The following is a 24,278-nucleotide window of genomic DNA, read 5'->3' as shown; positions in this document are numbered from 1 at the left end:
GGAGGCTTCTAACACTGTTTTGATAAGCCAGAAATTCAGTTTGGCCGCCTGAAAAGAAAAGGTTCTCTCAAGGAACCTTTTACAGTGACAGGATTTCATTGAGGGATATGCAAACAAGTGTAAGTCCGAGTAAAACGAGGGATAAGATAGCCTGGTAGCATTATATAGGGCTCCTTTAACGAAGCCGCGTTAGCGGTTTAACACACGTAATAGTGCGCGGTAATTTGCCGGCCGCACTAGCTGCTACCGCCCCCTCTTGAGCAGGTGGTAGTTTTTTGGCTAGCGCGTGGATTAGCGCGCGCTAAAAATTTGTGTGCGATAAAGCCGCCCACGCGTCTTCCTAAAAGGAGCCCATAGTGAGCCCTCAAAAACTCCCCCCCCCCCAAACCTACTGTACTCGCCTGTCTGTTGTTGTTAGGTGCCATTGACTCGTGTCCAAGTCCTAAGTTTTCGTGGCAGAATACAGACGTAGATTGCCGGGTCTTTCTTCTGCGCAATATAAATTTGACGATGTCGCCATTGTTGCATCAGATGCGATCCTTGGCCTCCAACACTGCCCATCTGCTGCTGCCCAGATGAGTGGTACATTGTTTGTCTGACATCTCCGCTGGCATATGGGTCTGGGTCCCCTTCTTCAGTCCGCTGCGTTGCCCACCAGGCTACTCAAGAGACCTTCATGTATCTCTACTAGGACTGGCTATAGTATCTGCAGCTGTCGTATTTGGGGGCTGGGAGGGGGGGTCAGCGTCCACTGGAGGAGTGTGTGGGAGGCCACATTTTTGGGTATCTTTTTGGCCCTTATTCGTTTTAAAAACAGGTCTAGCTTCCGCAAAAGAAAATACAATCCGACCAGGAGGTGGACCACCTGGTAGCAAGTGAAATAAATCTGACAGAGTTTTTGGAAGATACTCAGGATGTTATTCAGAGTAGGTCCACCATGGTATTAACATGCATGAGTGAGATAGATAAAATGTTAATTATGAAACTTTACTTTAAAAATAGGTTGACAAATTTTTGTGGAGATTTAGTCAGAATTTTTCCTGATGTCTCAAGAGCTACGCAATTAAGAAGGAAATAATTTTTGAAATTAAGAACAAGAGTCTTAGCTCTTGAGGCATCTTTTTACCTAAAATTTCCATGCAACTGTCCTGTTAAATTACAAGACATTGAATATGTATTTTGGGATCTGATTCAATTGCAACAATTCTTAATAACTCAAGAACAGAAATGATTTTCTTCCTTAATGTTTTTCAGTGACTCATCACTGAGAATATAGGCGGATGTAAGACTCCCAAATAGTATGATAGAGAATGACACGGTGACAAAATTCATCACCGTTCCCGTCCCCGCGGATAACCGCGGGAAACCATCTTCATGTCATTCTTTAAGGAGAGAGGGAAGAATCAGAGTATAATTGGGCACAACCACTGACCCGCAAGCGTTGCTTTGAAGAACGCTGGTGTAGAAGGATTGAGATTGAAATAGACACTAGAAAATGACATGGGATTATTTCCCGTGGTTATCCGCGGGGACGGGAACGGTGATGAATTTTGTCACCATGTCATTCTCATTGGAATGGTCAAGATTCTTTAGGAATCAAGACCAATTCTTAGTTTTCTTTATTTTTGTTAGTTAGATAGTTGTATGCCTCTTTAATTATTGTGGGCTTGAAAAGGAATGTTTGTGTTGTATATGATTGTTAAAATTTGGTGTAAGTAACCTTTATCCTTGGTATCTTTTGATATTGTAAACTTTTAAATTTATAAAAAAAAACAAAAACAAAAACAGGTCTAGCCCAAAACATCCAAGTTGTGCCCTGAACATTTTGTAAAATGTTTGATTATTGCTCTGAAATGTCCTGCCTAATCCCACCCAAAACACACCTCTAACATGTCCCGTTAAGATTTAGATGCACTGGAGACAAAATGACCAGAAAGTCAGTTTCGAAAATGCCCACTTGGATGTTTTGACTAGAAGACATCCGAGTGTTGGTTTATACCGTCTTTTGGATGTCCATCTTTTTTGAAAATCAGCCCCATTACATGCCTATTTGGTGCCTACGTTTTGGCACATTTATATAAAATTGCTCCCTTTGGAATCCCGAGGGAGTCATTTTACCCCCATCCCTCGGGACCTTGAGGTTAAATGGAAAGAAAGACCATTTCCCTTCTTTGGGTTCTCCTTGTAAGCAAATTCTTTTTCAAACAAGTACTGAGGCAAGCAGAGAGGTTTGGCATTCTCATCTTATCAAGGTTCTACTTCCATTTTTAGACTCTATTCAACGTTTTGAACAAAAGGTACTGCTCAAATTCACAATAACACCTATGTGATAGCCTGATTTTCCCAGAGGGGAAAAAATAATGTCAGCTCAAAGGTGACATTATTCTATGAATAACACAGCTTGCGACGTTCAATGCGAACCACTTTATTTGATTTGTACGTAACAATGAGGTGTTTTGCATGCATTTGCATGCTTTGCATCTCATTAATATATAGTGAGCGTTGTAGTAAACTAACATGCATTAAGGGAAAATGCTGCAGACTTTGTCTTATATGGCTTGCTAGTAGAAAAAAATCTTTTAAGCTGTAGCTGCCTCAGTGGATACCAAGATGACGTCTGACTGATATGGAAACGTACTGTGCTTTCTTCGTCCAAAAAACAAATCCCCCCCCCCATGTGGGCTAATCATATTTTTCTGCCTCTTACAGCTGTGCAATCGCTGCATACGTTAAGCGATCAGATTTCAAACTTCGTTGTGACCAAGTCGACGACACTGGAAGGAAATGAAAATGCATTTCTGCCCGATGAAGGAGAATCGCTGAAGAAGTCCATGACGTTGATGAGACATCTTCTGGCAGATGCACAGGTGAAATCAATATCATTTCATTTGTTAAATCATGAGTGAAATATATAATATATATTTCAGTGACTTGGCACTGGAGCTGCATGCTTATTGAACGGGTTTGAACTCTAAGAAGCATCAGATTCCCGTCCTTGCGTGAAACTAATCCATATCATTGGAACGTGCATCCATGAAATGGCTGTTCTAGTGTAGCTGCGATCTTTTTGATTTTCTGTCATGCTCGGAAAATGGCTGGTGAGTAGGCTATATCTTATGTTGGCAATAAGAAGTTATTTTAGTTCTCACATTAAGATATGGCATGATCAGAGTCATTAATTGTACTACGGTAGTATAATTTTTTTCCGAATTAAAATGGTAGTACAGAGTAAGCGTGGATAAAATATTTGGTTATTTAATTTTATATCCTGTCCTCCCCAGATAACTCAGAACGGGTTATAATTTAACAATTGTAGTGTTACAATATAACATTACATTGGGCTATTATTTAATATTGCGTGGAGTTATACTTTTACAATCAAGTAGAATATACAATCAAGGTGTGCAGTTTGAGAAATCTACCTAATAATACAATCTAAGGGCATATGTTCTATAGAGATTAGTCTAGCCTAGCATAGACATGACAGGTAATTATGTTATACCAGTGGTTCCCAAACCTGTCCTGGGGGACCCCCAGCCAGTCAGGTTTTCAAGATATCCCTAATGAATATGCATGAGAGAGATTTGCATATAATGGAAGTGACAGGTATGCAAATCTCTCTCATGCATATTCATTAGGGATATCTTGAAAACCTGACTGGCTGGGGGGTCCCCCAGGACAGGTTTGGGAACCACTGCGTTATACAATAAATGGGCATCATTTATACATGGATGGCCTATGTCTACAAGTATTAAATAATTTAGCAGCGGTCGGTAGAGGATTCCACAGAGGCAAAGAGAGTAAAGACAGTTTGGGGTTGAGTAGACAGGGCTAGGCAAAGAGAGAGGGTGGTTTTTTTTTTTTGTTTGTTTTTTTAAGCTTTCCTGAAGTTTAGAAGTCCCTCAAGGGATCTGATGTGTGGAGGTAGGTTATTCCAAATGTTTGGTAGAAAATGGGAGTATGATTTCCGAGCAGTATAGAGCTGGAAGGTGTGAAGGGCTTCTTTCTTCATTGGGTCCAAGTCTACTCAATTAAGCTCCTTCTATAGCTCTGAGGCCTAGATTCTCAAAACGTTAACAGCGTTGCTAAACTGTTTTTCGATGTTTTAACCTGCACGCATTTTAGCGGCGGATTATCAAAATGGATTATCTCTCTCTTTAGTGAAGTTTCTAGCAGTCTCTGGTAATGACATGCAAATGGGCTCTTCAACATTGAAATGAGCCCTCCGGTGGATTCTTAAAAACTGATGAGTCATTTTCTAAAAACGACGTCTGAGCTACAAAAATAAGTGACTGGTCCAGGGGTGCCGGTACAGTGACTGCACTGTTTTAAACCCCGGCATGGCAGTATCAGAGACTGCTAAAAAAGCTTTGTTGTGATGCAGCGGGAGAGATGCTCATTCTCTCCCCTTGCATCACAACATCCCTCCCCAGCAGCGGCAGCGCAGACACCCCCCCACCTGCAATGGCAGCACCTCCCCCCCCCTGCAGCAGGAGAGATGCCCACTCTCTCCCACTGCTATACAACACCCTCCCTGCCTCCAATGCCACCCCTTACCTAAAAAAAAAATAAATCATAACAATAATAAAAATTCAGACATGAGTTTTTGATATAGGACATACCTGACCCAACACAGTCCGTGTTTCGAAAACCACTTCTTCCTCAGGGGTCCTGTAGGGGAATGTAATGTTTGAGAAAGTGATATCAATGTGATGTCAATGGTGCAGCTGGAAGACGTGTCAGTGAGAAGTGTCACTGGTGAACGTGTAGGTGAAAATGTCAAAAGACTTGAGTCAACTGAGTTTAAATGGGCGATTGTGAAGTTAAAGTCAATTCTGGCATGGAGGCTGGAAAACATGTTGTCGGCCTCAAAATTTCTTGTGCTGTGTCATTTTACTTGGCGCTCGGTTATCCAAACAAATGGCTCAAACGCCTGCTGGTCTCAATTTGGCTTTGGTCAATAATCTGGTGTGATGCGAGCAGTGGTGCTTCTATTTCCTCTCCTGAAAATGAAAAATTGTTAACCGTTCCGTGTAATACTGGAAAAGGTATGAAAAAAACATTTAAGTCAGGATGAAATGATTGGGTATTTTCAAGATATTATGTAATTGCTGGGTCTGAAAAAGAGTGTTGATTACAAAAAAAAATGGCTGACTGAAGAAGACTGCCTCTGATCAGATTTCAAATCCCAAAAAGGGCAAACAGACAGATGGAAGGCTTCCCATTACAATATGCCAGTCAGAAAGTTCCAAAAGTCTCAAACCGTCGAAGGAGGAGGGGCCTACATCAAAACATAAGACTATTATGGCAGATAAGCATCAAACGGACTCTCCCGTCTGCCCAGTTTCCTGCCCTAAGCGCCAGTTCACCTTGGGCTTTCCCCTCACTACTTTGCAAAACTTTACTGTCCATCTACTTTGCCTTGTAAGTAGATTTATTCATGTCTCATCACTGCTGAAAGAACATCACTGGCTTCCAAATGAACAGAAAATCGAATTTAACATTCTTTTCCTTCACTCAAGGCCTTTCGCCACGGTCTACCTGAATATCTTCATTGTTTGATTATCCCGTATACCTCGTTCCTCACACTGTGGTCTGTAAGTGACCATCAGGTTTACCCGCACCTCGATTCGCACACGTAGGATCCGCATGACAATGTGCTTTCATCCTCACAACTCCAGCACTGTGGAATTTGCTGCCCTTAACTATTAAGAGTGAATCCTCTTTTAAAAAAAAAACAAAACCCAACCCTTTAAAATAGCAGTAAAAACATGGCTATTTGGGCAAGCCTTTTCGGGCTGATGGTCTCTCGGGATCTGACTGCTGCCGTTTCCAGAACTTGTCATTTGTCTATACTGTCTAGGTGCATGTAGACTTAGGTGCCATCGACTCATGTCTTAGCAACTTGAAGAGATCGGGTTTGTGCTAGTCCGGTGAGGTCCTCTAGCGTCATCCCCATGGTTGTTTTCAACATGTCCAGTCACCTGATTGCAGGTCACCCTCTCCCCAAACATGATGTCCTTCTCCAGTGATCGTGCTCTTCTGATGGTGTAACCAAAATAAGACAGTTGTAATGTCATCATTTGGTCTTCGAGTGCCATAGCTGGTTTGATCTCTTCCAGAATTGATTTGTTAGTTCTTCTGGCGGTCCACGGCACGCGTAAAATCCTTCTCCAGCACCAAAGCGCAAATGAGTCAATCTTCTTTCTGTCTCGTTTCTGTGGTCTCCAGCTTTCGCCACTGACCATTGAGAAAATGAGTGCATGGACAAGTCCGATCCTGTCCTACATACGTTTGTAGTTCCTTTCTTGTATTTAAACCAAAGATTGTACACCGCCTTGCTCTGCTATTGTAGTTAAAGGCTCATTTTGCCTCTATCCCCCTTCGCTTCCTGAAATAGATGGATACTTTCACGAACAAAGCAAGAGAAAAGTGAGCACTAAGTTGTTGGATGGAGAGGTAGCCTAGGGCTACCAGACATCCGGATTTCACCGAACATATCCTTCTTTTGAGGACATGTCCCAGGGGTCTGGAAGGCTTTTCAAAACCTGGCACTTTGTCCGTGTTTTGAAAAGCCTCCTCTCAATTGCGCGGATTGCCTCCTGCCCGACCAAAGCAGGCAGCGGAGTGGAGCTAGGGTGGGCCTAGGGTGTCCTAGTGGTTAGTGCAGTAACCTGAGAACCTGGGGGACTGGGTTCAATTCCCACTGCAGCTCCATCTGACCCCGGGCAATTCACTTAACCCTTCATTGCCTCAGGTACAAAATAAGTACGGTATTTTTCATTCTCTAAGATGCACCTGTCCATAAGACGCACCCCCCCCTGTAGAGGAGGAAAAACCAAGGAAAAAAAATGTCCTCCTCTACAGGGGGGGTGCGTCTGGTGCTAAGCAGCCCGAAGCAGCCCACCCGCAGCCTGAAGCAGCCGGCCCGCAGCCAAAGCCGCCAGCAGCCGAAGCAGTCCACTTGCAGCCCGAAGCCGCCCCGGGACCTTTCTATAGTTGCAGTGGTCCAGAGCACTCTCCTGCTGGACGGCTGGCTTTGATAGCAGAGCGGCACGACGCAGGATGTTAACTGACATCAGCCAATCAATGAGCAGCACGGGACCAGGCAGGAAACACAAAGGTCGCGCTCCTGCATCAAGCCACTCTGCTACCAAAGCCAGCCATCCAGCAGGAAAGCGCACTGGACTACCGCAACCTTAAAAAGGCACCCGGGGGGGGAGGGGGAGGTGTATTTGCTCCATAAGATGCACCTGCTTTTTCACCCCCTTTTATGGAGTGGAAAAAGTGCGTCTTATGGTCCAAAAAAAATGATACCTGTATATAATATGTAAACTGCTTCGATTATAACCACAAAACAGCAGTTTTTAAATCTCATCCTCTTTCCCTTCTCTTGTTAAAGTCTACTTCAAATGCCCTTGAGAATACATTTTGATAAGTGCCCCAAAGACCCAAAACGTACAAGGAGAAACTGAAGCGTAGGCAACCCCCCCCAAAAAAAAAAAAAAAAATTATGTGCAACAAATCAGTAAATACAGTGCTTCTCTCCAGCACGCATTTGGACATAAATCAAGCTCTCACCGGAATAATCTGACCTAGTCGTGCAATTTTATACGTAGGAGAAGGACTCGGGCTGTGTGTGGCTATGGGGCGATGTTAAATAAACTCTTTCCCTTATCTTAAAAATGTCAAGTCCATTCTAGCCTAATGCGCATGGGAAATAGATTTAGAACTCTGCTCCCTATATTTAATCAATGCACAATCAAAATAAGGTCCTTAGGCACTGACTTTCCTTCATAGATCACATTCTAATGTGTGCACACTGTTCCTTCGGCAAAATAATACGAGTTGAGAGCAGCCAAGTGTTTTTTATACTGCACAAGGACATAAGCTGCTCCCTTCATTACCTCTTATTCTAAAATAATACTCTAGTTCAAACAGTTTGTCAGGAATTAGAGATTTAAGCTCAGGTGAATGCCTAATTTGTGACTGCATTGGGGAAAAGACTAAAATTCCAGAGACATAGAAACGTGACAGCAGATAAAGGCCACATGGCCCATCCAGTCTGCCCGTCCGCAGTATCCAATATCTCTTCCTTTCCCTATAGGCTAAGGCTCTTTACACTTGCATTGTGAGGTCATAGAGCTTTGTGGTTATAGAAACATAGAAACATGATGGCACATAAAGGCCAAATGGCCCATCCAGTCTGCCCATCTGCAGTATCCACTATCTTCTCCTCTTCCTATAGGCTAAGGCTCTTTAGACCTGCATTGTGAGGTCATAGAGCACTATTGTTATAAGCTAAGGCTCTTAACATTTGCATTGTGAGGTCATAGAGCTTTGTGGTTATAGATACATAGAAACATGATGGCACATAGAGGCCAAATGGCCCATCCAGTCTGCCCATCTGCAGTATCCACTATCTTCTCCTTTTCCTATAGGCTACGGCTCTTTAGACCTGCATTGTGAGGTCATAGAGCGCTGTTGTTATAAGCTAAGGCTCTTAACATTTGCATTGTGAGGTCATGGAGCTTTATGGTTATAGAAACACAGAAAGTTGACAGCAGATAAAGGCCAAGTGGTCCAGTCTGCCCAATCCGCAGCTTCCACTATCTTCTCCTCTCCCTTAGGGATCCCACATGCCTGTCCCACGCTGCAGGAAGTGATGTCGGAGGAAGAGCCGACACCGGCTCGACAGCAGCTTGAGGGCTGCTGCTCAAGCCACGAACGTTACAGAGGTATGGGGGAAGAGAAGCGGCACGCGCACAGCAGGAGGGGGCAGGGAAGGATAACGTGATCTTCCCCCCCCCCCTCAAAACGGGACATCTATGTGTATTCAAGAAAATGCATATTTCTTTTTTTTTTTTTTTTTAATTTATCAACTTTTTCAAATTTACAACTCACATGGAATACAATTCTATTTTCCTCATTAATAGTATTTTATCAGTAGATTGTTTAACAAGCAAAGTCTTTATTTCCTTTGTTGTTTTCTCCAATTTAGATAACTCTTCCTTCTGAAGTTGAACAGTTGTCTCCAAATGGGTTATCTTAGCAGATAGATTTAAAGTATTAGTGACAAAGTTAGTACATACCGCATGTAGGTTTTCTATCGCTTTCCAAATTGAGTCCAGAGACACCGCTAGCGGCTTCACAAGTGGCTTGAGGGGGGAAAAATCGGCCGGCTGGATTATGGCTCCTTCCGTGGGACAAGGCCCACGGGTTCCCTCACTCTCACCACCACTCGGTTCCAGCAGGAGAGAACTCCCAGCTTGCATCGGTTCCAAAACGTGAGTCGATGACAACGTGCTGACATCCGGGTTAGCTGGACGTTCGGGGCGCTCCTCTCCAGTTCCGGTCTGTGAGTTCTCCAAGCTCGTCTGTCCTGTCTCAGCGTCTCCGAGCATAGGGGGGAGTATGTGGTCCACGCGGGCTCAGCGAAAGATCGCCGTCTAAGCTATGCCCTTCCCCTGGCATAGCAGCAGAAACGCCCGCAGAGGTTTGATGGACTGTGAATGCTGTTATCACAGTCTGTCGCGGCGTTGAGGTTTTCGGAGCGGCTGGAGGATTGCCCCTCGGCCTTCCCCATCTTTTAGGCATAACGCAGGTAATTCAAACGTTTAGTTAAGAGGCAAAGTCCCTAAAACGACGGGAGCTCTCTCAACTCGCGTCCTGCTCGAGCGCCATCTTGCTTTTTCTATGGAATACAATTCACTTAGTTAATACATGATAAAGCACTGTGCTTAATTGCCAAACTTATAACAAAAAAAAAACTTTCAAAGTTTAAATGCTAACAGCTGATACAAAAATCCACAGAGACGGCAGCTATCGCAAATATCAGCTGATTCACCCAGAGACTAGAACCGCTAAGGGGCAGGACACTCTTGCTTACATTGAGCGAACCCTTTGTTAAAAAGGACCCTACTTTTACTTTTATAAAATGAAGAAGCCACTGAGCTTCCTATCCGCGTTTATTGCGGGCGGAAAAATTTAACGCTGGCAGCCGCTCACGCTGGAATCAACTTATGAACCAGGGTGCTGAGGCTGAAGCACGATGGACAATTTAATCCATCATTGGCTAAGCTTGCCGTGTACTTGCTTTTGAGGTGAAACGCTCATCCCAACACCCAAAAATGCTAACAGCCTGTGGCTAAATTCAAATGAGGAGCGAGCAAGCGAGCAGGCTTCTGACCGACTTGCAGGTGGGCGAGACGTATGGCGCAGGCTGTCATCGCCACACCCCTAGCTACTACCGACGGCTTTTTTTTTTTTTTTTTTTAATTGTTACAGTGGGTTGCTCTCTTTCTGAAAATGGGACATTTCTGCGTCCCGAAGCTATGCTTGGGAACAACAGGATATGCTACCTAAAAACGGGACAGACCCGTTCAAAACGGGATGTATAGTCACCTGTCACCAGTCAGATAAATCATTTTGAATGGGGACTGGCTAGGATTAATCATATGTGCTTCATGCTTTTGAAATAAAAAATTTTTTTAGCCATTTATGGGCCCCAGTTTCTGCCATTTGAGACACAGGGAATTTGTGCGATGGCAAATCATTTGGAGTCTCTTTCTTACAATCTAGTTTTACATACAGGTACAACATCCTTTTCCAGTAGCTCAGAGTGCCCTGAAGCGCGATGCAAACAAAGGCGACCCCGTGACATCATATGCACGTGACAATTTCGCTGGAAAGAAAGGGGAGAGGGATAGGTGGCCCTAAAAAGAAACTTGTAGCTGAATTTTTTGATTGTTATATTAACTGTCCAATGCACATGGAGAGGCGATTTTCTCACAATGCGCATTCGACATCGGCGATTTACTCCCGCGCTCGCAATGCGCATTTGAAAAAATGTTAAACATTTTTTTCTAACGCTTATGTACAGTTATTTTATAAGTTTATATATATATATATATTAATTTGGTTTAATAGGGGGTTCTAACCTCCATACGGCTATTTCTAGGCAGCAGAGTCGGCTACGATAGTAAAGCGACTGACCCTTGGCAGTCGCAACTTTTTGGAACGGAAAGCCCAGTCGGTGTAGCTGAAATTGTTTCATGAATCGAAGCCTTCGCAAATTTGCATGCCTTAGTACTCATGTGCGTGCGCTGATTGGTGCGGATCGGATCAGGATGAAGGTTAGTGAACCGGGCCGAGGTCGCAAAGTGATCGCAAACCGATCGGTACACGATCGGTTTGCTTAGTGAATCTAGCCCTGTGAGCTGAACAAGATAAGAATCTGGCTGAGTAAAAGATACACCAGGTATCTCTAATTCTCCCTCCTACCAAACTTTCAGGAAGTCAATCAAAACTTATCTCTTTGACAAATATCTCTGACTCCCGCCCTCCTTGTAACTCTACTTTTAACTATGCCTTGTACCTCCCACCTTCCTGCACCCGACTTCCTAAGCCACGCCGATTGACTTGTTTATAACCTCTCTATCTCCTTCTTGCCTGCTCCCGACTCGCTAAGTTATATTGATTGATTGACTTATTTGTAAATTTCGCTGTCGATGTACAGTCTCTTGTCATGTAAACCGCTCTGAACTATTCTGGTACTGCGGTATACAAAAATAAAGTTGTTATTATTATTATTATTATTTTGCTGGTTCTCTTTCCGCAGGACTCTGCTTCCTTATCATGCAGCTTGTTAAGGCTGTTAACTTTTTCAGCTGCGCTACATCCACAAATAACTTGTGAAAAAATCAGAAATGAGGCTTTCCAAGTTTCCAAGTTTATTAGTTTTTAATATCCCGACCATCAAGTGAATATCTGGCCGGTTAACAATGTTTTGTATAGGCTAAAAATGTTATAAGCTGAGTGAACATAGATGACATAGACTAGACAAACTGGATAGTGAGGAAAGTGAGGGGAGGAGGGGAGAAGTTACAAAATTTAGTGAAAGAGGGGGGGTGGGGAAGGGGTAGAACGTGAGGGATAGGGTAGCATTGTTGGAGCAAGTACTTATTCACAGAAAGAGGTAGAAAAAGGGAGAGAGAGAGACAACAAAAAAACCCAAAACAAAACGGGTCTCTTGCGACGCGCTCGGTCCTGCTCGCAGCATTTAGTGAGCGTCATGTTTCAAGAACGCACCGAGCAGCGGAAAGAAGCGAGTCAGAATTGAAAAAAAAAATGATTCTTTCAGATCTGCCGGAGTACCTATTACACGATGTTAACTGGCGGATTCCTGAGTCTGTGAGCAATTGTCCCCGCTGTCAATCATTGCTGGCATCTCTATTACGGCAGGAAGGTGTGTTTGTTCTGGGCATGTTGTTTTATAATCCTCCAAGGCAGAATTTCACAGCCTAGTAGGGCTCCTTCTCCGATGTTTTTTCAGTCAGGATTTATTGCTATAGAGAGAGAAATCGGTGTGCCTGGAATCTGTTATGCCTTCACTCTTCTGACTTCAACCAGCCGTGCCTGAGCTATTCTCCAAAGTTCCCTCTTTCTGCTAAAACCTACGAAATGATGTCTGAGCACTTTGAGCAGTAAAAAGCCAGATATATAATCTATGAAGGTCTGGTTCAATTACAAGCTGCCAGCGATCTATTTTCCAATGATGCTTTCCTGCTCTTTTGTCACACACTGTAAACGCAGCAGCATTTGTGATGTAATGTGGAAGACAGACAAAGAGCCATTAAATCCTGGGCAAGGAGATGAGGTGAAGGATGGCGACGTGGAGAATATGCGGGGACAGGAAAGACAGAGAAGAGAGCAAAGAAGCGGCAGTTCACCCTCTGTGTTATGACCCACCAGCCATCAACGAACAAGCTATCACAGTTCTAGTTCGTCTCGGGTTTAACAACCAGTACATGGAAGGCACTAAGAGCTAGATGTACCAAACAGGATCGGTAAGACTGCGTGGGTGTGCTCCGGTCCGATTTATGGCTGATTCTAAAAGAGCTATTGATGCACTAAAAATTTAGCAAATGATTCACGAGGAGGTTCGTCATAATCCCCGTTTCCCCCGAACCTCCCCCCACCGAGGAGGGGAAGGCCTGCCATTTTGGATCAAGGGCATCGGAGCTGAAGGGACTGAGCCTCCCTCCTGCTCTCTTCAGACAAAGGTTCTGGGGGAGGTTCGGGGGAGCACCCAGTGGCATCCATTCTGCCTTTTTGGAGGGGGGAAGGGGAGGAGATGGTTCAGGGGATGGTGCCTGGTGTGTTTGGGGCCTTCCTCCTGACAATTTTTTCTCATGTAGGGGGTCGGCATAGCAGGAGAGAGTGGTCATCCCTCCTGCCATTTTTGCTGCCACAGGGGGAGAGGTCAGTCCTCGATGCTGCTTCGTGGGGGGATGTTGGAGAGGGCCATCATTGTTGGGGGTGGGGCTTTTTTCTATTTTTTTATTGGGCAGATATTGTGCATGTGTAACACACACACAGCATCTGTGCCCATTAAAAATAAAAAGGTTTGGCATGTTATAAATATTTTTGTATCAGTGGGACAGGTCAGCAACTGGTCTCAGCCAGTCACTTTTATAGATTGCTAAAAGCGATCACTATTTTTGTGCATCGAGAAGCCACTTTGGAGCATCAATCACTCCGCTAGTTTACATGGCAGTTCAATATTAATGAGCTTATTTGCACGGTCGGGGAATGAGCGATCGTGCAGAAAACCACGTGTTGAGCCATTTTCTGCACCGGGTCGGCAAATGCGATCGTCGCTAAACCAGTCAAAATTGGTTTAGCGAGGATCGTTAGACGATCGCTAATTTTAGTGCATCGAGCTCAAAGACTTTATTAATTTTCAATATACAAAACATCAAATAAAGAACATGACATAACAAAGTACAACATCCCCCTTCCCCATCACCTCTCACCCAAAGGTTGCTTCCCAGCTCCAGCAAGCCTACAACAAAAGGCTTGGAGATCTGTGTTCTGATAATCCTCGAACTAGAGAATGACACGGTGACAAAATTCATCACCGTTCCCGTCCCCGCGGGAAACCATCTTCATGTCACTCTTTAAGGAGAGAGGGAAGAATCAGAGTATAATTGGGCACAACCACTGACCCGCAAGCTTTGCTTTGAAGAATGCTGGTGTAGAAGGACTGAGGTTGAAACAGACACTACAGAATGAGTCTCTGGTATCCAGAGCAGATATTGTGATGTCATAATGCCTCATTCCACCAGTGCCTAGGAGCCAATCACATCAGTGATGTCACAATGGCTTCATTATCCTTGGCTCACATAAGAATCAGAGTATGAATGGCCACAACCTCTGACCCACAAGCTTTGCTTTGAAGAATGCTGGTGTAGAAGGACCGAGGTTGAAATAGACACTAGAAAATGACATGGGATTATTTCCCGCGGTTATCCGCGGGGACGGGAACGGTGATGAATTTTATCACCGTGTCATTCTCTACCTCGAACCCATACTCCACACCAACACAAAATATCCCACGAGTTACCCCTCCTCCCACCACAAAACCCCTTTAGGTCAGAAGCAATCCCCCCTCCCCCCTTCTCCAAACTACCTTCCCCAAACCAAAATAATCCCCGCCCAAAAGAGTACATGGTTCCCAATTTTTGTTTTCAAATTAAAACATGACTTTTTTTTCCAGCCATATGGGAGAAGTAAACAAGAGTTTGTTTATACTAAATATATTTTAACAAATCCCTTTGAAGGCAGTGTTTTGGTGCACTTACATCTGTGCTGCTAGACATTCGCTTTGCAATATATATATATCCCCCCCCCCAACCAGATCTGGTACAGCCTCCTCTGGGAAAGGATAATCATGAAGGCTATAGTGTATGATTCGACCTCATGATTGCTTTTTCTTGTCAATACTAAATATACTGTAGAAGATATAGGCAAATCAATTTTTCTCTGAGCCATTAAACTGCACAGAGGGTCTGATTTACTAAACTCCCCCTCCCCCTCTCACCAGCAGACACCGAATGGGAGAAAAGCCTATATAAATCAGATCCATGGAATACACAGCAGATATTTCAATTTATTTCCCAGTGGCTTAAAACTAGCTTTAGAAAGAAATTATTGATTTTTTTTTTCCCTTAAAAAGTGGGGTAAAATATTGTTATCTTTGTGGGGACGTAGTGACTTTGTATTAAATCCTTAGCCAATCACCCTCTGGGACAATATGTATCCACTATAAAGCTTCACTGCCAGACCACATTTGCCACTCTCTTTCTCTCACACACACATAAAACGCCTGCACACGCACACACACACCTCCCCCCAAACACTCACACATGCAAAATGCCTCCCCCAATGTGCGTGCACACACAAACACACACAAAATGCCTCCCCCATGCATGCATACACACATACATACACAAAATGCCTCCCCATGCATGTATACACACATACACAAAATGCCTGCCCCATGCATGTATACACACATACACAAAATGCCTCCCCATGCATGTATTCACACATACACAAAATGCCTCCCCATGCATGTATACACACATACACAAAATGCCTGCCCCATGCATGTATACACACATACACAAAATGCCTCCCCATGCATGCAAACACACATACACAAAATGCCTGCCCCATGCATGTATACACACATACACAAAATGCCTCCCCATGCATGTATACACACATACACAAAATGCCTGCCCCATGCATGTATACACACATACACAAAATGCCTCCCCATGCATGCAAACACACATACACAAAATGCCTGCCCCATGCATGTATACACACATACACAAAATGCCTCCCCATGCATGTATACACACATACACAAAATGCCTGCCCCATGCATGTATACACACATACACAAAATGCCTCCCCCATGCATGCATACACACATACACAAAATGCCTCCCCCATGCATGCATACACACATTACCAAAATTTGCCCCTTCCTTTCTGAGCACACTACCCGGACCCTTGTCCACACTCTCATAACCTCATGCTTAGATTACTGCAACCTACTTCTAACTGGTCTTCCGCAGTACAGCCTCTCCCCCTGCATTCGGTGCAAAACTCTGCTGCATGACTCATCTTCTACCAGCCTCGCTACGCTCATGTCACCCCTCTCCTTAAATCACTTCACTGGCTCCCTATCCGCCTTTGCATACAGTTCAAGCTCCTGTTACTGACCTACAAGTGTGTTCCTTCTGCTGCCCCTCAATATCTCTCCTCTCTTCTCTCTCCTTATACACCTCCTAGAGAACTCCGTTCCTCAGATAAGCTTCACTTTTCAGTATCTACTCCTTACCACCATGTCATGTGACCCCTCATTTATTTATTTAATCTAATCTAATCTAATCTAATCTAAGGCTTGGTTTTATATACCGAGACATCAGTCCAAGAAAGCTCGACTCAGTTTACAATAGTTAACTTAACAAATAAAAACCATGAAGAAAGGAAACTAAGTTTCGGGAGATTAATTTTCAAAGTGTTTAGCAAATAAAATGGTTTTTAAAGATTTACGAAAAAGTTGAAGTGAGCCGGAACTCCTTAAAAGGAGTGGGAGATCATTCCAAAGTTGAGAGAGCTTAAAAATCAAAGATTGAGTGAAAATCTTGACTCCTTTTATCCCTTTCTTGGAAGGAAGAGATAATTTAAATTGTTGATTACCTCTTGCAAAGGAAAATCTGTAAATGTTCCAAGATAAAGGACATTTAAATTGAACTCTAAAATAAACCGGGAGCCAATAGAGACTCTGGAGCAACGGAGTCACGTGATCAAATTTACGTTTCCCAAAGATCAATTTTGCAGCAGTATTTTGAATCAGCTGCAATCTATGAAGACAAGTTTTTGTGATACTGAGGTAGATGACATTGCAATAATCGAGATGAGATAATATAATTGACTGAACTAATAGGGAAAAATGTTGATGATGAAAGAGATGTCTAACCTTCCTCAATAAACACAGGTTAAAGAAGCATTTTTTAAGCACAGAGTTGATTTGATCCTTAAAAGAGAGAGAGGAGTCAAGGAATCAATCATTTATTATCCACATATAATCTAAGCAGAGCACAATAATACATCCATATTTATAAAACACCACTGTGTCGAAATATAAAAACCTCTGTAGGTCTAATACCACATAAAAAATAAATTAAGAAGAATTATTTCATTTGTCTCCTCAATTAGCTCCTCTTTGACATGTAGCTTGGTAAAATTCAGCACATTCATGTGTAAGAGCTGGAAATATACATATATGTTTTAAGAGAAGCAAATAAACGTACATGTGTAAAGTTCTGAGTGACCCTGCTCTTTTTCTGAATGTGAGTGTGTCTTTTTTTTTTCTGAAACGGCAGCTCCCACTATACATGCTGGCAAATGCACATGTGTTTGTTGGCATCCTTATATGCACTTTACAAAAAGCTCGACGTTCAACTGAGCTTTTTGTAAAATACCCTGGAAACTGTGACCTGGATGTTCCAATTCCTATCTTGTCATTCTAGGTAAAATGAGGATTTCACTCTGGTAAATTCTCTCCTTTTTGAAGAGTAACATCAAACTTCAAATATACACCATCCCTTTTTTCTTTCTTTCTTTGAAACAGGAATCTGATTATTGGAGTACATTTTTCACGAGATACCCATCAACTGTAATCTACCACTGAAATTGTTAAGGGAGCTGCCGTGACAATTAATCTTTTTGCAGAATCCCTTACCTAGCTCATATTGGCTTCTTCCCCACCCCCTCGGTCTATTTTTGTGTGAGTCCTACATCACTGGAACTCATAGAGATGTTTATATCTTGCTTGCACAACATCAAAAGATATCTTTCTCTCTTCACTAAGCTCTTTCTAGTTTGCATCTACGTATATTGATTTTTAAATTGAATTCCCCCAGGAATGAACCTCCACATTTATACAATGTAACACCTGCTCCATTTCTTCACTAGGCCTTGGCGGCCAATTTTTTAAAGACCCATTTGCTCTTGCTTCCTTTTGGGGAGGAGAGGAAGGGAAGCAATACCATGATTCTTCTGTCAAATATCTTTCTTTGGCTTTCTTCCTCTGTAATAAATCATCCTTAAAGCAATCAATCTCCCCTCTAGCCTCCTGCTCTCCTGCTCAACGGTGCAAAACTGGAAGAAACCTTGATCAGCAAATTGATTTATTTACCAAAAATGTCTTCCTTTTTTTCTTTCTAGCAGAAAATGAGTAGATATTATAGTAATAACATGTTAGTCAGGCACAGTCTTTAAGCCAGAATTTCAGCAGAGCTCTCTGTTTAAGTTGGATCGCTGAAAATGTCATCCTAAAATTATTTGTTTAATTTACGACAGCCCTGCTTAAATGAATAACGTAATCCAGACAGTGATAAACATTGGCATAATGGAGGTTATTCTATACCAGAGCCACTTAAAGCTGGGTGAGAAGTAAAATACCTACTTGTAATAAACGTAAACCACTTTGGCTATACTACCCATATCAAATCCATGAATCTTTACACGTACATGCTAATATTCTACCATACCAGTTACGCATTATTCTGTAATAATTTATTTATTTTTAGCTCGCTCTTAATATCCTTGGCAGATAACAAAATAAAAGCATACAGAATTAAAATCTAAAGCTTTACAAAATGCAAGAAAATCAAAACACAATACATTTTATAAAATGTTACATTTTACAAGATAACTGTCTCCAGCAATCCACTACAAATCTCTGCCTTTTCTGCTAACTATGGTATTCCTCAGGGCTCAATCTTCTCCCCTCTTCTCTTTAACATCTTTCTCGCCCCCCCTGATCACTCCGGGTCAATCCATTGGATTTACCACCTACGCGTATGCCGACGATGTACAACTTCTTCACCCACTTAATACAGAGAACCCAAACGATCTTCAGGAAATAATCGAAAAACTAGGAAAAATTAGTCAATGGTTGAGGAACATCAAGAAATCTCAAACAATCCTGTTCCCTTGGAAAGAAGGCCTATCCTTAAAATCGCCCATAAAAATAAACAGTACGCCCCTGCAAGAAGTCACCAACATTAAAATTCTTGGAGTTATTCTGGATCATAAACTATCGTACTAGGATCACATCAGCCGAGTAGTAAAAAAAACTGGTTTTTCAAGTTACGTACGCATGATTAGATCTTTGATTCCTCAGCACTCAATATTCTTATTCACTCTCTCATCATATCAAAGCAGGACTATTGCAACTCTCTTTTCAAAGGTATTACTCAGAAACAAAAAAGGCGTCTACAACTAATATGAAACACTGCAACAAAAGTCATAAACTCCAAGAAATATGATCATGTTACGCCTCTCCTAAGAAATGCCCACTGGTTGCCAATTCCTCATCGTATTTCCTACAAAATTGCCCTTTTAACATTTAAGATCCGTCTAACGCACTCCCCTATCTTTGTAGATACATTGAACATAAGAACATAAGAAGTTGCCTCCACTGGGTCAGACCAGAGGTCCGTTGCGCCCAGTGGTCTGCTCCCGCGGCGGCCCATCAGGTCTATGACCTGTGAAGTAGTTCCTGACCATTTTTATAACCTACCTCTACTTCTATCAGTACCCCTCAATCCCCTTAACCTTTAGGAACCTATCCAAACCTTCCTTGAACCCCTGTACTGTGTTCTGGCCTATCACAACCTCCCGAAGTACGTTCCATGTGTCCACCACCCTCTGGGTAAAAAAGAACTTCTAGCGTTTGTTCTAAACCTATCCCCTTTCAATTTCTCCGAGTGCCCCCTTGTACTTCCCCACAGTCTGAAGAATCTGTCCCTGTCTACCTTCTCTATGCCCTTCAGGATCTTGAAGGTTTCTATCATGTCTCCTCTAAGTCTCCGCTTTTCCAGGGAGAACAGCTAATTCCTTATTCTTCCAGTAGAGTATTGCGTTCCTTACAGTTCCTTCTCTAAAAATCATCAGTACTAGACGTAATGAGATTTTTTTTTTCAATCGCCGTACCCCCAGCTTTGGAATTCGCTCCCAAATTACCATAGAGAGGAACCCATATTAGGCAAATTTAAGACTTCCCTTGAAACCTAAATCTACTGTCTTCACATTACTAAGACTCTGTTTTACAAAGGCGCATTAGCTGTTTTAGCGCATAGACTAACATGCACGCGTTGGCATTTAGCACACGCTAAAACGCTTCGTGCACGTTTGTAAAAGGAGCCCTAAATTACCGATCAGTTATTTTATTGTATTCCTCTCCAGTTTCCTAAAATCTTTTCTCTCTTTTTTTTCCCAGTTATGTCCCCTTCCTCTCATTCTCACCTTTAATGTGAACTTTTCTTTAAAGCATTGAAGTTCTTCCCTCCTATTCCTTAAGCTCCTGTTAGTTGCTGTCCATTGAATGTTACGTATGTATTTTTATGGCTTCATAGACGAAGTCACGTGCGAGGACAAAAATGCTAAGACAAATGCGCACAGGATGTCAGCGTTCCGGTTTAAAAGGTAATTTTAAAGTGCTCCGAGGGGGGGGGGGACCCCCTGAATTTACTTAGATATGTTGGCGCCGCCGTTGGGTGGGGGTTGAGGGGAGGAACCCCCCCCCCCCATTAGAGAGGAAAGTGTAATTTTTCCCAGGACAGGTTTAAGAACCACTGGTCTAGAACATTTTCTTTGTTGTCAGATGCACTCCCCAGTCTCATCATTCTAATACCACACCAAGGTATCTCTGAATTCAGACTTACAATCAATATGCTTCAGTAATTGCTTTTCCCTGTGATTGATTGGACACGTGTTGCCATATAAGCTATGATCATTTCAAAAATAATCCTTTCTCTGAACTGGAGAGCACACAAAATACGACCATAGGGCTACTTTGGAACTACGTTGGAATAAAGAAAAGATTGATCCAGAATTTGTTACAGCACAAAAGTTATGGTTTCCCCACCCTTGATTGGTTTTTGTTTTTGGAAGCAAGAACTATGCATACTGGGTAAATCTGAAGAAATAATTCAGTGGCGGAAAACACAAAATCAATCCACGATCAGCCACTCATTTTACTGACACTCATAATTCCCCAATGTTCATCTCGTACTTTAAGATCTACAAATCAAAATCTCCTTTTGATCCCCTCTATAAAACACTTTTACTACACACAGAAAATAAATTTTTCTGTCTCTGCTCCAACATTGTGGAACTCTTTACCACAACCTCTTCGCGACGAGCAACAACTGGATAAATTTAAGATAGGCCTAAAGACTTTTCTATTTCGCGACACATTCACTTCAGTTTAGTCTCTACTTTTCCTGATATTTTCAATCATTTACCTTCAAAAATTATATTTAAAATGACTTTTCCCCACCCAAATGTTTATTCCCATTCCCTCTTTCTCCCTTTTCTCTCTACAATGTAACTTTACCCTCCCATAAACCTCTCTCCTCACTATCAAGTTTGTCTTGTTTATGTTTTAAAATACACTATATGTACTTCTAAATATTTATTATATTAATTTTTTTCTTTCTTACCTATATTTTATTTTATTGTAATGTAAACCGGCCAGATATTTATTTGATGGTCGGTATATTAAAACCTAATAAACTTAATAATAAACTTAATAATAATTTTCTGATGATGTTACTGTGGATTTAAAGGACCAGGAAACTTTGAACGGTTACCAGCCACCATCCTTAAGAAGTGACTTCATGGTGCACCTCCGAAAGATTTAGGGCTCCTTCTACTAAGCCACGCTAGGGTGTTAATGCATGGAATGGCGCGCGCTAAATTGCCACGCATGCTAGACGCTAACGCCAGCATTGAGCTGGCGTTAGTTCTAGCCACGTAGCGCGGGTTTAGCGTGCGTTAAAAACGCTAACGCAGCTTAGTAAAAGGAGCCAATATGAGAAAGTCCAGGAATATGCCAAGACATATTAATATGAATGTCTTAAAGCTTCCAACAATGTGTGCAAATGTCTAACCCGTTAACTTGTTTACTTTCTTATAGCAATACAATCAGTCAGTGGTGTTCTTAGCATGTTTGACACCCAGGGATGGTCATTTTTAACACCCACCTCCACTATATAAAAATTATATATATTTTAGTAATAATCCATGAGTCACAACAAGGGTGCAGCTAGATAAAGGCAGTGTCTAGTGCTCATTGCAGTGTTTAAAAACATAAATATACCCGCTGTAAAACTGAACAAGCCAGATTAATACAGATCGATCCTACACAGTCAATGCTAACAGAAAACCATAGGACAGAGAACATAAGAATTGCCACTGTGTTCCAAGAATTGTCAGACCAGTGCTCCATCGTGCCCAGCAGCCTGCTCACGCAGCAGCCCTCTGGTCAAAGACCAGTGCCCTAACTGAGACCAGCCCTACCTGCGTACGTTCCAGTTCCGCAGGAACTCATCTAACTTTGTCTTGAATCCCTGGAGGCTGTTTTCCCCTATAACAGACTCTGGAAGAATGTTCCAGTTTTCCACCACTCTCTGGGTGAAGAAGAACTTCCTTACGTTCTCTCCCTACGTTGGAGAGGGTGAAAAACCTGTCTTTATCTACTAAGTCTATTCCCTTCATTATCTTGAAGGTTTCAATCATGTCCCCTCTCAGTCTCCTCTTTTCAAGGGAGAAGAGGCCCAGTTTCTCTAATCTCTCACTGTACGGCAACTCCTCCAGTCCCTTAACCATTTTAGTCGCTCTCCTCTGGACCCTTTCGAGTACTACTGTGTTTTTCTTCATATACGGTGACCCTATTTGAGTCTAGCCTTACCTGCATACGTTCTAGTTCAGCAGGAACTTGTCTAACTTTTGTCTTGAATCCTTGGAGGGTGTTTTCCCCTATGACAGACTCCAGAAGAGCGTTCCAGTTTTCTACCACTCTCTGGGTGAAGAAGAACTTCCTTACGTTCGTACGGAATCTATCCCCTTTCAACTTTAGAGAGTGCCCTCTCATTCTTCCTACCTTGGAAAGGGTGAACAGTCTGTCTTTATCTACTAAGTCTATTCCCTTCAGTATTTTGAACATTTCGATCAAGTCCCCTCTCAGTCTCCTCTTTTCAAGGGAGAAGAGGCCCAGTTTCTCTAATCTCTCACTGTACGGCAACTCCTCCAGTCCCTTAACCATTTTAGTCGCTCTCCTCTGGACCCTTTCGAGTACTACTGTGTTTTTCTTCATATACGGTGACCCTATTTGAGTCTAGCCTTACCTGCATACGTTCTAGTTCAGCAGGAACTTGTCTAACTTTTGTCTTGAATCCTTGGAGGGTGTTTTCCCCTATGACAGACTCCAGAAGAGCGTTCCAGTTTTCTACCACTCTCTGGGTGAAGAAGAACTTCCTTACGTTCGTACGGAATCTATCCCCTTTCAACTTTAGAGAGTGCCCTCTCATTCTTCCTACCTTGGAAAGGGTGAACAGTCTGTCTTTATCTACTAAGTCTATTCCCTTCAGTATTTTGAACATTTCGATCAAGTCCCCTCTCAGTCTCCTCTTTTCAAGGGAGAAGAGGCCCAGTTTCTCTAATCTCTCACTGTACGGCAACTCCTCCAGTCCCTTAACCATTTTAGTCGCTCTCCTCTGGACCCTTTCGAGTACTACTGTGTTTTTCTTCATATACGGTGACCCTATTTGAGTCTAGCCTTACCTGCATACGTTCTAGTTCAGCAGGAACTTGTCTAACTTTTGTCTTGAATCCCTGGAGGGTGTTTTCCCCTATGACAGACTCCGGAAGAGCGTTCCAGTTTTCTACCACTCTCTGGGTGAAGAAGAACTTCCTTACGTTCGTACGGAATCTATCCCCTTTCAACTTTAGAGAGTGCCCTCTCATTCTTCCTACCTTGGAAAGGGTGAACAGTCTGTCTTTATCTACTAAGTCTATTCCCTTCAGTATTTTGAACATTTCGATCAAGTCCCCTCTCAGTCTCCTCTTTTCAAGGGAGAAGAGGCCCAGTTTCTCTAATCTCTCACTGTACTGCAACTCCTCCAGCCCTTTAACCATTTTAGTCGCTCTTCTCTGGACCCTTTCGAGTCGTACCGTGTCCTTCTTCATGTACGGCGACCAGTGCTGGATGCAGTATTCCAGGTGAGGGCGTACCATGGCCCGGTACAGCGGCATGATAACCTTCTCTGATCTGTTCGTGATTCCCTTCTTAATCATTCCTAGCATTCTGTTCACCCTTTTCGCTGCCGCCACCCTGTATGAAATAAGTAATCACAAACTAAAAATAGAAATATGTAGAGATGCGTACTTGTGAAATTTTTTTACATATTTCTATAATTTATGTTAATAGTTTCTTTTCCTTCAATTTTTATCATGAGCCACAGGCAGATACATGCACTCTCGGACCAGTCAGTAATTGTGGATCACCAAAACCCAATGCTTCATTTGGAGAATCACCTAGCGATGGCAGAGAATTGCCCGGAGAG

At 42.7% G+C, this 24,278-nt stretch overlaps 1 protein-coding gene across 2 annotated transcripts in view; it reads left to right on the top strand.

Annotated features, from left to right (window-relative positions):
• The window catches only part of KAZN (kazrin, periplakin interacting protein), a 455,715-nt gene that overhangs the window by 69,254 nt on the left and 362,183 nt on the right, over positions 1-24,278 (top strand). For both annotated transcript variants that reach the window (XM_033921359.1, XM_033921358.1), the window contains exon 2: positions 2,710-2,867. In XM_033921359.1, coding sequence (XP_033777250.1) covers positions 2,710-2,867 — 158 coding nt within the window. The remainder of the gene's footprint in view (positions 1-2,709; positions 2,868-24,278) is intronic.

Source organism: Geotrypetes seraphini, chromosome 15 (assembly GCF_902459505.1).
Source record: "Geotrypetes seraphini chromosome 15, aGeoSer1.1, whole genome shotgun sequence".
Classification (NCBI taxonomy): Eukaryota; Metazoa; Chordata; class Amphibia; order Gymnophiona; family Dermophiidae; genus Geotrypetes; species Geotrypetes seraphini.
The sequence above is the reverse complement of the archived record's forward strand: the minus strand, read 5'-3'. Positions and strand labels throughout refer to the sequence as shown.